Source organism: Tiliqua scincoides, chromosome 2 (assembly GCF_035046505.1).
Source record: "Tiliqua scincoides isolate rTilSci1 chromosome 2, rTilSci1.hap2, whole genome shotgun sequence".
Classification (NCBI taxonomy): Eukaryota; Metazoa; Chordata; class Lepidosauria; order Squamata; family Scincidae; genus Tiliqua; species Tiliqua scincoides.
In genome coordinates, this window is record NC_089822.1 from 207,424,469 (window position 1) to 207,436,975 (window position 12,507).

Genomic DNA, 12,507 nt, shown 5'->3' on the forward strand with positions numbered 1-12,507 from the left:
AGTAACATCTTTTGATGTTTTCTCTCAAGTGCAAAAAATAGCTGCCCTGACACAAAGAACTGAAGTTCTAGAGTGATTGAAAAGTGTGCATTGGATGCATCCTATGCCCAAGCACTAGGAGGAAATTAGGGAAGACTACCCATGTTTCTTGTGCAGATAAACCATAGCATTGGTCATAAAATCCCTTTTCACACATTGCATTGAATGTGTAAAAGGAAAAGTAAGGTTGTGTGCACCACCCCCACTCCCAGCATGCATACAACTCCCAGCAACCACCCCCACTCCCAGCACGCATACAACTCGGCCTTGGCAATCATGAACCTGGAAGGCAGAGTACTGATCACAAGGGAGAAAGTTCTACACTTGCCCACTTGTATACATATAGGTTCTTTGCAAGCAGTCAATGGAATATGTGGAAGTCAGAGGTGGGGATAGCATGTGCAGTATCACTGTCCCTTGCTACACATTGTGTCATGTGTGATGAGAGCTAATGTCTCTGTGCATAGTCCAGGGGAGAGGGAGTAGCAGTGGCAGCAACAGCTCAATGTGCAGGCCCCAAAATGTAGGGGTCTCCAATGAGCATAATCTGCACTGAGGGAGGGATAGCGAGCACAGTGGTCTGGGTAGGTGTTTGGGAAAGCGTGGCCCTTGGGGGAAAGGGGGAAAGAATGCAGGGGCACTGAGATGGCAGACACCCTGAGGCTGTGAAAGTATCCGTGAAAGGCAAGTGCTCCACATTATATATAGTGTTAACATGGAGATCTGAAGGATGCTGTTCTCAGTGACAGGACCTTTGTTCACCCTGTTTTCTGGCAAGGCAATCCATGAGTGGCACTCCGCCTTCTAACACACACTAGTGTATCAAGAAATAGGTGCTCCTAGAACATTTGAGATGCTCTCAGGCTGATTCTGCCTCATAGATCACACTGCCACATTTGCTCTGTGCCTGGCACTGGTTGCTCTTGTGGTGTCACAGGACAAACAGAAGTCGAGCACTATCAACAGGCAGCTGGGCAGGAGGTGTTCCAGAGCCCAGACTTCTTGCCTGGTTGATGCTGCCTCCCAAAGAGGTTCAGCTCCGTCTCAGAGCCACCAGTACCTGTGTGCGCTAACTGTGCTGTATTCCCAAGCACATTCCAGGTACATGGAAGAACAGACAAAATAACAGCTGCTTCTGTTATGAATCAATTGCTTTATTTCTGAGGGCAGAAGGTTAGGAAATTCCCAGGTGTGAAATCCTTTCCCTGGGATGAATGCTGCAATTAAGTTCTGGTTGCAACCTTCAGGCATGCATGACGCTTGAAATCAGGAGCCATCAGCCTTTCTGCTTCCACTCACCAGTTCTGTCCAGTCTTAAAAGTTATTCCCTTTCTTTTCCCTTCTCCCTGCTTTTGGTTTGAGCTGAGCTTTCATTTCCATTGATTTGGAGAACTTGAAGTTCATATATGGGCCTTAGCTTAATTGTGGGGCACATGCTTTTCATGTTGAAGGTCCCAGTTCCAGTCTCTGGCATCTCCAGCCATCTCTGAAACCCTGGACAGCCACTGCCAGTCAGCTGAGAGACAGTAGTGAATTAGATGGACCAATATTGAGTTACATGGGAGTTAGTCTCCCTCAGTAGAAAATATGTTTGTAGGCAGATTGTTCTTCAAGGGCTTTTCCGAGGGAAGAAGAATGATGATGATGATGATGTGAAGGGTCTGGCTACAAAAGTGGAAGCTGCCGGTCAAGCTTCCAGAGCTGCTGGGGTGGAGCCCTCTCCAACAATTGTTGGGTTGCCCAGGCAACTCAATCAGAGGGGGAATCTGCTGCTGTTACTAGGAGGCAGGAGGACGAACACAGAAAGCTTCTTCATGCTTTTCATAAGAATTGTCTTGCTGGGCCACACCATCCACCATTTCAGGGGACTTTTGGTTGCACGGGAAGGAGGACGCGCCTCTTCTTCTCTCCCTGTGCACATGTGCTTGTGGAGAGACAGAAAGCTCTACATGCAAAAGCATGTGGGATTGTCTGCTGTATGTAAGAACAGCCAAGAATATAGACATCAGTTAGTGATGGTGTGGGAGAGAATGTGCTGAACTGATGTAAGCAAACATGCCTGTGTAGATCACAAATAGTTCTGCTAACAATGTGCTCATCCCTGTGTATGCCTGTATTTGTGTGCTTACATTGATCAATACAAAATTGGTAAAGTATCCTTCTAGTTTCCTGGAGGCTGAAGGTGGTTGCTGGTTTTGGAGGCCCAATTCTATGAGCTATGGAAAATCCATGATAGGATCTCCTGATGAAAGCAGCTGTCAGGGCTATGATTTTGATTGGAGCAGTGATTGTTGAAGGAGAGAAGAGTTTAACTATTTTCCATTCAAAGTCCCCTTCCCCGTGCTATTTGCCCTGCTGTCGTTTAGCCCTTAGTCCATTATCCATTACAGAGAGGTACGTGATGCTGGATATTAATACTTATACAGGTATAGCACTTTGTGAGTTTGCAAAGTGCTTCAGGTATCTTATCTTCATGTTGCCCTTTCATCAGGAAATCGGTAAAGGGACTGAGGCCATAGTGACCAGATGCAATGGAGGACAGAGTGCCTATACCTTTAACCATTGCACAGAAGAAGGAATTTTGGCAGGTGCAGCTTTTTAAACCCTTCCATGTTTAAGGTTGAGAAGGAGTGGTTTGCCTTAGATCAGCTAGTGAGTTTATGGCAGAGTGTTGAACCAGAGAACTTGTAGCTTGGTTGCTTACCCACTGCACTATAACAGCTCTCTATAAGGAATGGAAATTTGAACAGCTGTTCCCACCCCCAAATAAGTTTGGGCCCATTCCAGTTCATGCTTCCTTGCAGGGTGACCAGATACAATGGAGGACAGAGTGCCTATACCTTTAATCATTGTAGAGCACATGGAAGGGTTTAAAAAGCTGCACCTGCCAAAATTCCCTCTTCTCTACAATGGTTAAAGGTACAGGCACTCTGTCCTCCATTGTATCTGGTCACCCTGGCCCTGCAGCATAAAATAAACTTCAGGCTAACCTGTATCATATATCCATTGCACTGGGAGTCTGTCCCCTACAAAAATAATTTTAAAATCCTGCATCACCTTAACTAGAGCCAGGATGGTGTAGTGATTCAGGAGTTGGACTTAGATCTGGAAAATCCAGGTTCAGTTCCCTGCTCTGCCATAAAGCCTCCTGGGTGACCTTGGACCAGTCACTATCTCTCAGCCTCACCTACCTCACAGGGTTGTTGTGAGGACAAAAGGGGGAGAGGAACTATGTACACCACCCTGAGCTCCTGGGAAGGTGATGTGAGGTTTTGGTTGCAACCTGCTAAGGACTCATGCATATGTTACCAGAGCAATGTGGAGCAGCTTCCATGTAGCCAATTCCAATGCTGCTCCAGTTACCTGGTCAGGTGACTAATGTAGTTCCTTACCACACTCCTTCCTTGAGAGCTGGTAATGCTGGTATGGAAAAAACAACAACATGTTAGTCACCCTAAACATGTACCTCCTCCTCACAGATGTTACTAGGACTCAGCATCTGGAAGTTATTCACTGCATTAGCAATATAGGAATGGAAAATAGCATCACTACATTTCTGGAAGTACCCAAACACTGTGTGTGCTCCAAAGCTTCATCTTGGCACATGATGCTTTCAAGCATGGTTCCTTACTGTGAGCGGTTGAGAATAAGTTAAGAACATCTATAAAAGGGCAACAGAAGCATGTATTGGAACCAGCCTATGAAGACCACACACAATGTTGGGGAGAAGCAACGTGGGCATTGGGTTGGACCATCAAGCTTATTTCCAAAGATTACTGACACAGTTTTTTAAAGGAAAAAAATGTGTACAATTTCTGTAATATGCATGATGCACACTTTATCCTTACAACAACCCTGGAAAGTGAGTCACTGATTTTCATTTTACTACTGGGGATGCTGTATGTTCATGTTTGAGCATGAAGCTGACATAAACCTAGTTCCAATAATTCTCACCCTATGCCACATGATGTGTGCTAAAGGATTATTTGTAAAGAGCTTTCAAATGTTTATTATCTGGTTCACCATCACAGTCAAGCTCTGGTTGTACTGTGGTTTTGATCGTAGGTCATTTTCATCTGATAAGTCATTATCAAAATTCTTAAAATTAGACACAAGTTATGTGCTGAGCCATCTAAAGTAGCAACATCTCTAATCCAGGGAGAGAAAACATTACAAAAACTAATCAGGACCATATCACACCTATCTGGATCTAACAGTGCAGAATGGCTACTCACTTCTTGCCCCTGGTGCCTTGACCCTGATAAAGTATGCTGGGAATCTTCCTCTCTTCCCTTAGGGGGATGAAGTCATCCTGAGGTGACTCACTTTATCACTCCTGGTTCAATTTCTGACCTTGTGCAAGCTATGATTTCATAATGCAGGCTTGTTAGGTTTCATTTCCTCTCTTTTGAATTTAAAGGGGCTGGTCCTGCATCTGTTGAGGCAATGGTAAATCTTTTCTTGCTGTTATAGAGTAAAAACTAAGGTTTAGGGTGGGATCAATATGTGGAGGAGAGTGAATTTTTCACTGACTTTTCAAAATGGAGGGTTAACCATTCACTCCAGGAAATTCTCTAGAGCTCCACTTATGAATATTTTCCAAGTTGTCAGGCCAGTCACAGAATGTTGTCTGCTAAATGAGTATCTGACCTTTGCAGACTTCACCGCCACCCTCACTTGCTTCTTGAGAAACCATTCCCCCAAAGGGAACTTGAGAAAAGTGGAATAGGCTTATACATTGTATCAATGTATAATGTTCATCAATGAACATTGTATTTGCCAGTGGTGATAAAATCTGTTGTGAGTGGACAGGGATGGCTCTACAGGTGAAGTCTGGTGGGGCCCATGGCTATATGAGAACCTACCCCCAAGGGCAGCCAGCCCTGGAGATGGTGAGCATCCATGACTTCTGTTCTCCCCAGTGCCACCCAGTAAGCTAGGGCTAATGGTGACACTTACCAAGCAACTTGAGGAACTGCAGCAGCAGTTGGCCATCTCCCACCCACTCCCCAGTGCTATTTTATAATTCCCAGGTGTCCCCTGAAACTGCCAGAAGAAGAAGAGGACAGCCCATGGCTGCTGTCTGCTCCCACTGCCTCCCAGTAAGTCTCCCAAAGGCAGTTCCATTATTTCAGAGATGGATGTCTGAATGTTCCTGGAGTAGAGTTTTTCAACTGAGTTGGGGCAACTGTGAAACATTTTGCACAGGAAGATATTACTTATTCTGACAGTATGTGGTGGTTGTATAAGTATGGCAGATATGGGGACACACTGTCCTGGTCTGTTAAAATGCTATGCACGTAACATCAGGTGTGCATAAATGCACACCTAAATAAATTAACGTAATATTGAAGTACACGTAACATCAGGTGTGTTTAAATGCATTTGATCCCTGTCAGCCAGCCCACACAAGTTGTCCGTCGTAATGTTCAGTACCTAAGAATATAAGAAGAGCCTGGTGGGATCAGGTCAATCTAGTCCAGCATCCAGTTTCCCACAGTGGCCAACCGGAAGCCATTGGAAGCCCACAAGGAGGGCATGAAGAGAATCGCCTTCTCTTATCATTGATCCCCAGTGGCTAGTATCGCTGTCATGCCTCTCCTTTGCTGACAGGGATAGCACTCCACTGTCCTTGCAACTCCAGGTGATTCCAGTGTGTGGAATCTCTCACACCCCAACTGTACTCACACTTTCCGGGTCTCTTTACCACAGATATCTGCTTTAGTGCTACAGGGCCTCTTCTCCAGCACAGTAGTCTCCTCAAACATTCAAAAGACAGAACTCAGAGATCTAATGGCAAATCTGCCTTCAACTTCTTCAAAAGAAAACCATTCTCGTGATTTCTTGCCACGTCACTCCTGATTCTTGAGCAAAAGGGATTGGCTGCCTTCCAAAATGTGAGAATTCCATCTGCCCTGCTCAAGTCTGCTATTTGGTCAGGGCCATGGGGAACTCAGTGCTTCCTTTTTAAAATCAAAATTCTGCACCAATGTGCAAAATTTAGGGCCAAGAAAAGTTGGGCCCTAAAACATATAAATTACACAAAAGTTGTAATACTTGCTTGTTTTGTAGCATTTAGGCTGCAATCCTTCACGTTTTCCTGGGATTAGGTCTCATTGAATACAATGGGACTTAGCTCTGAGTAGAGGTGCATAGGATTGTGCTGTTAGTCTGCTTCTGGCAGTCCTTCAGAGGGACCAGGAGCTGGGCAAGACACTGAAACGCCACATCCTGAGTACTGGAAATCTTATTCAGCCTGGGTAGCTTACTATTGGCTTCAAAGGTTCATCCTTCATTTTTCACATACAAAAAGACTTGTTTTTGTAGCCTGTGGGACAAACCTTGGGGCTCCTTTGGCCTCAGCCAGAGGGAAGGCAGTTACCCCATCCTGCTCTTTCTCCTCTGTACTTCCTAATTCTCTCCCTGAAGTTCAGAGAGCTTCTCCTATTTCTTCCTTTTCAGTGCAGTGTTCCAGCCTCATGCTATGAGTTTGAGTAATTCTAAACAGATTATTGCTCATAAGGAGATTTCCTCTGGCTCAAGAGATCTGGCCACATAGAACTGGTTGTCCTTGTGTGGTGTCCCTCCCCCCCATCTTTCCTCTTTTTCTGTCACCTCTTCCTGAATCTGGGGGCCTTGGTAGGGTGGGGTTGATTTCCAAATTTCAATATAGTTACAAAGGCTATAAACATGCCTTTTTGGTTGGGGAGGTACAATACAGTGATTGCGTACAGTGTCATTCCTTCCTTCCTTCCTTCACACAGCAAAGGCTTAAATCTCTGATAGGAGAACCAGCAGATCAAATCATATCTGAAGATCTTGTGGCAGTGAGAAAGTCCCACTACTCATTAAGAACATTAAGAATTAAATTTTCACATTGAAGTGTGTTCCATTTATTACGCCATTGGAGCCTATGAGTTCACAGGGTAGCGGTTTTTAGATTATTGACAGCCTTGAGTTACTGCACTCTGGTTAGGCCACCAAGTTACTAAGAGCCCAATCCTGAGCTCAGCGCACTGGCTCACTGCCAACATGCACTGTCACAAATGTAAGGCATGTTTAAGAACATAAGAAGAGCCCTGCTGGATCATGCCAAAGGCCCACCTAGTCCAGCTTCCTGTATCTCACAGTGGCCCACCAAATTGAAAATATTTGAAATTTTGAAAATATTTCTGAAAATATTTCTGAAAATATTTTTGAAAATATTTGAAAAATTGAAAATATTTCTTTACTCAGTGTGTGGTTGGTCTGTGGAACTCCTTGTCACAGGATGTGGTGACGGCATCTGGCCTGGACGGCTTTAAAAGGGGATTGGACAAGTTTCTGGAGGAAAAATCCATTACGGGGTACAAGCCATGATGTGTATGCGCAACCTCCTGATTTTAGAAATGGGCTATGTCAGAATGCCAGATGCAAGGGAGGGCACCAGGATGAGGTCTCTTGTTATCTGGTGTGCTCCCACATTTGGTGGGCCGCTGTGAGATATAGGAAGCTGGACTAGATGGGCCTATGGCCTGATCCAGTGGGGCTGTTCTTATGTTCTTATGTAAATTCCCCAGGGAACACACAAGACAACAGACACAATCTGTGTCCCAGTGCCCTCCCCTGCATCTGGCAATCGGAGGCAGCTTGCCTCTAAAACCAAGAGCTTGCACATACATACTGTGATGTGTAACCCGTAATGAACTATTCCTCCAGAAATTTGTCCAATCCCCTCTTAAAGGCATCCAGGCAAGATGCCATCACTACTTTCTGTGGCAAAGAGTTCCACAAACTAATTACTCACTGGGTAAAGAAATATTTTCTTCTGTCTATTCCAGTTGTTCCCAACCTTTAGGGGACTGCAGACCACTGAAGCAAAAATTGAAATCATCGTGGACCACTTGTGGCTGTGGGTGGTCTGGTGTTCGCCCTCTCTGGTAATCTTTGGTGGGGATTGCTTGCTGAGCAAGACACTGGAAATGATCAAAGGTGATTTTTTTCCTGAGACCTCACGGACCACTTCTCAGGGTCTCACGGACCACCTGTGGTCCCCGGACCACAGGATGGGAACCAATGGTCTATCCTAACTCTCAACTTTGATAGATGTCCCCTGGTTCTGGTGTTATGTGAGAGGGAAAAAGAGCGTGTCTCCATCCACTCTGTCCATCCCCTGCATGATTTTGTATGTCTCAATCATGTCCCCCCTCAGGCGCCTCTTTTCTAGACTGAAGAGGCCCAACCGTTGTAGCCTTTCCTCATAAGGAAGGTGCCCCAGCCCAGTAATCATCTTAGTCGCTCCCTTTTGCCCCTTTTCCATCTCCACTATATCCTTTTTGAGATGTGGCAACCAGAACTTGACGCAATACTCCAGGTGTGGCCTTACCATCAATTTGTACAACAGCATTACAATATTAGCCTTCTTAGTGCCAGTGCTCTGCCGGTGCTAGCCCAGGGCTGGCTGGCACTGGACTGGCACCAGGTGAGCACAAAAGCTCTACCTCTTGGCAGTCGCGCAGGCTGCCGAGAAGCAGAGAGGTAGGTGGAGGCATTCTGGGGAGGGGGGAGGTGGAGGGAGGGTAGGGAAAGGGTGGGGAGGAGGCATTCCGGGAGGGGGTGGGGTGGGAGGGAAGCAGGACCAGTGGAGCTTAGCTCCACCAGATCCAGGGTCTCCGTGTTGGGTCGCTGTAGAATCGAGTAGCCCCAGTGCGTTGCTACTTGCTTTACCTGGTGGAAGGGGACAAAAGTCCCCTTCTCCTGAGGAGCCAGTGGCAGCTGCTTGAAGTGTGCTGGATTCAGTGGCAGCCATTTTTGGTGCTGCTGCAGCCCCGCGCGCCAGGCATCTCAGGATTGGGCTGCCCATTTCCCATTTGCTCCTAGCACATTCCGTTCATTAACCACAAAGTTAGTAAGTTTTGCTCTTCCTTTTTTCTCTCCTTAGGGATAAAGAACTATCAGAGGAGAAGATGGTGGCAGTGACCTACCATCCAAGCATCCACCAGACCATTCTTGCTGCCAAGACACAGGCCAGTTTGAAATAGACCTCCGGGACAATGATAAACAGAACTAGGATTAATTCTACTGGACTTGATCCATTCCATCCTCCTGTGGTGTCCCAGTTTCAGGAAGCCATTGGTATTTTCTTCATGGTCATGCTGAGTGTCATTGCCTTGGTTGCCAATACCGCAGTCATGGTTGTCATTCTCAAGACACCTCTGCTGAGGAAGTTCATCTTTGTCTGCCATCTTTGCCTAGTAGATTTGTTGTCAGCCATTTTTGTCATGCCCTTGGGGATCATCTCCAGCTCCGCCTGCTTCAACAGAGTATTATACAGCATTGCTGAGTGCCAAACACTGATCTTCCTGAATGTTTGCTTTATCAGTGCCTCCATCCTTACCATCTCTGTCATCAGTATTGAACGGTACTACTACATTGTCCATCCCATGAGGTATGAAGTCAAGATGACTACTGGGTTGGCCATCACAGTTGTGGCTTTCATCTGGATTAAGTCCATCCTTGTGGCTGCTTTAGCACTGGTGGGCTGGCCCCAGGACAATGGAGTCAGCAGTGCCAGCAAGTGTACTATCTACTGGAGCCCTGGAATCCACAGGAAGATCTTTGTCATTATCTTCAGTACTCTCTGCTTCATACTACCCACATTAATCATCTTTGCAGTCTATGGTAGCATCTATAAAGTTGCCCGTATTGCTTCCTTGCAGCATGCTCCTGTCCCATCCTGGACAGCCACACCAAGACAAAGGTCAGACTCCATTCACAGCCAGGTTACTATCATCACAACCAGGAACCTGCCTCCCAGGCTGTCACCAGAACGATTGTTTGGTGGGAATAAAGCTGCCTTGACATTAGTCCTGATCCTAGGCCAATTTCTCTGTTCCTGGCTTCCATTCTTCTCCTTCCATCTACACTGTTCCATCAATCCTACTTCTACAGTCTCTGGTGTTGATGAGATTGTTGTGACCTGGCTTGCTTATGCCTCCTTTGCTATCAACCCCTTTTTTTATGGCTTACTGAACCGTCAAATCAGAGAAGAGCTGGCCAAACTGGGACGACATTGCTTCAATAAGCCGTTGAGCCAAGACCTGTGCATCTCCAGTCCAGAAGGTTCCATCCAAGAGAATTTCTTCCAGTTTCTGCAGAGGACCAGTTGCACAATGGAGACCCGTTCCAGCTACACTAACTCCAGCCCCAGGAATACTGTGGACCAGACTGCTTTGGGGTTCAGAATTCCAGGACAAATTCCAGAAGAACCCAATTCATGAAAGAACAGTGGGTTTGGGTCAAACGAATGGCCACAACTCTTCCCACTTGACTTTAAGTTAAAAGGAAGAAGAGATTCATGGCAATGAAACAATTGACCGAGCCTTCTTCATTGGAGGAGTCTGTTGCAGGAGCAACAGCTTTTCACATGACTGTGAGAATAAATGTGATGAACTGGACGAGTCTGTCCATCCCCCCCCCCCCAATGGCTGACAGTGTTGAGAAACCAGAGGGTTCAGAGCCAGTTTTAGCAATAGGGAGCTGCAGCCACATTGTGTGGTACTATCCAGGGGCAACACTGCAAATACAATTTTCAGAAGGCACTTTGTAGAAGATAGTATTGTGGGCAAGGGCTTTTCCACACAACCCCCAAAGTGCATGATACTGTAAGCATTACTGTTAGCCCCAAGCAGCAATGGGGCTTTTTCTCCCCTCAGTCGTATCTTGGAAGATGTGTTGCTTTGTAAATGGATAGGCAGGCTGTTGGGTTGTACTGTTCAGTATGAGAAAGTGGGAGCACATTTGCCAAAGGTGAATGAAATGGTGGGTTATTTTAAAGTCTTCAAAATGACACCAACTGTAGAGGAGAGACATGTGGCATTGGTAAGGTATCTGTGATACTAGAACAACCCTAATCCATGTGCCACTCATTATTACTACAATAGTTGTGGTTGAAAGGAGGGAATATTTTTCCCCAGCACCTCAAAGTTATGGAGGGAAAGTGGAGGGAAAATTGGGTTCTACAGGAATGTGTGTGAGATGGTAGGATGTTCTCTGGATCATACTCAACATATTAGTAACCACTGCATACTTTTGAGGGCCCTTCCAGTACACAGAGAAACATCCAAGTGTGGAGATTCATCCACTGCTCCAGGCCTCGTTGCCGACAACATAGCGAGGGCTGAAGACTCATGTGGCAACAGTGCCGCCGTTCCCCCAGAACAACCCACCCGGGGCAACCTGCCCCAGCCGCACTGGCCTCATGACACCTCTAGCCTGGAAAGATCCTTACACATAAATCTTCTGTTATGAGGACTGTATTTCTGAGTGGATGCAAAAGATCTGTGTGTGAAGGGTCTGGGTGCATTCACTGCAGGCTGCTAAGAGAGTCTGTGTTTCTTTTAATTTATGTAAGACTAGGACTGAGTGGGAGCAAAGATGAGGAAGACCCTCAATAAAGGAAGAAGAAGGCAAAGAAACACTTCAGAGTTAATTCTGCTTCTACTATTAAAGTCTTTTCACCACCACCATCATTTCAGCTCCTAGCTGACATATAGTTGGTGGTATAGATAAAATACCCAAGATTACAGAGTGGTCTATGCCTCACCTGAATGCAGGCTGGGGAGGAAGTCCATAGGCCCTTTTTGTCACTTATATATTTCCTTATAAGTTTTATCACTTATGTCGTTTTTGTCACACATAAACCCATTGGCAAGTCCTACATGACAAATGTTGACTGGTTTTATACCAGTTTAATTGCCATAGCTTCTCCCAAAAGATCCTGGGAATTGTAGTTTAGTGAGGGTCTGAGAATCATTTAAGTTCCTACAAAGTTACAGAGCCTAAGGTTTCCTAGGCAGAGGAAAAGACTGTTAAATTGGCTTGAGCCTTTAGACATGCCCGGTATTGATTCCCCTCTGGTTTAGGGTCGGGCAATTTCAAAAATACGTAACTGTCAGTATTAGTTGTGGCTGAGTGACAGCTGGTCGGTACTGATGGTTTCTGTGGAGAAAAGTATCTCAGTTTCCATGGTCTTCGTACATAATTCTGAGATTATCAGAGATAAGGCCGCTAAAAGAAAAGAAAAAAACAATGAGGAAGCCGTACTGCAGGTCTTGTTTCCTCGCTGAGGCAGAAAGAGAGCAGATTCATTCCAGTTGAGCAGAGCTATTGGTTCTGTGTGGCTGTATCAGTGGATGCATTGTGACCTCTGAGAAAGTGCAGGTGAAATAGACACGCAACGCTTTGATTGGGGAGATGGATCACAGTGGCGGGCCAAGAAAACTCACTACCTACTTGCCTACAGGCGTTTCCAGCATATCAACCTTAATCTAAAGTGAAAGCATCCTCTTGATTGGGCTGATTTGACAAATGCCAGCTGTCAGAGCAAGATGGGTAGTTCTTATGCCAGGGCATCACTTGGGATGTATTCATCGGTAGGGGGCAACTCCATTTATTTCAAAGATGTGCCTAAGAGCACAGCCAAATTGT

At 45.8% G+C, this 12,507-nt stretch overlaps 2 protein-coding genes across 4 annotated transcripts in view; one reads left to right on the forward strand and one right to left on the reverse strand.

Moving 5' to 3' along the window:
- The window catches only part of PCBP4 (poly(rC) binding protein 4), an 82,006-nt gene that overhangs the window by 13,522 nt on the left and 55,977 nt on the right, over positions 1–12,507 (reverse strand). Inside the window, exons 13-14 of one of the 3 annotated variants that reach the window (XM_066614215.1) lie at positions 3,403–3,459; positions 1,258–2,013 (exon numbers count right to left, since the gene is read on the reverse strand). The exons of 1 other annotated variant lie outside the window; for it this stretch is intronic. In XM_066614215.1, coding sequence (XP_066470312.1) covers positions 1,818–2,013; positions 3,403–3,459 — 253 coding nt within the window. In that variant the 3' untranslated portion in view covers positions 1,258–1,817. Of the gene's footprint in view, positions 1–1,257; positions 2,014–3,402; positions 3,460–11,989; positions 12,088–12,507 lie in introns of those variants that run through there. One more of the 3 variants, XM_066614218.1, reaches the window with a different exon arrangement.
- GPR62 (G protein-coupled receptor 62) lies at positions 9,072–10,298 on the forward strand. The gene has a single exon (XM_066616859.1). It carries the CDS (start codon positions 9,072–9,074, stop codon positions 10,296–10,298), a length of 1,227 nt encoding a protein of 408 aa, XP_066472956.1.

Excerpts from the sequence above, each read along its gene's own strand:
- GPR62 (XM_066616859.1), top strand. The coding sequence starts at position 9,072 with ATGATAAACAGAACTAGGATTAATTCTACTGGACTTGATCCATTCCAT.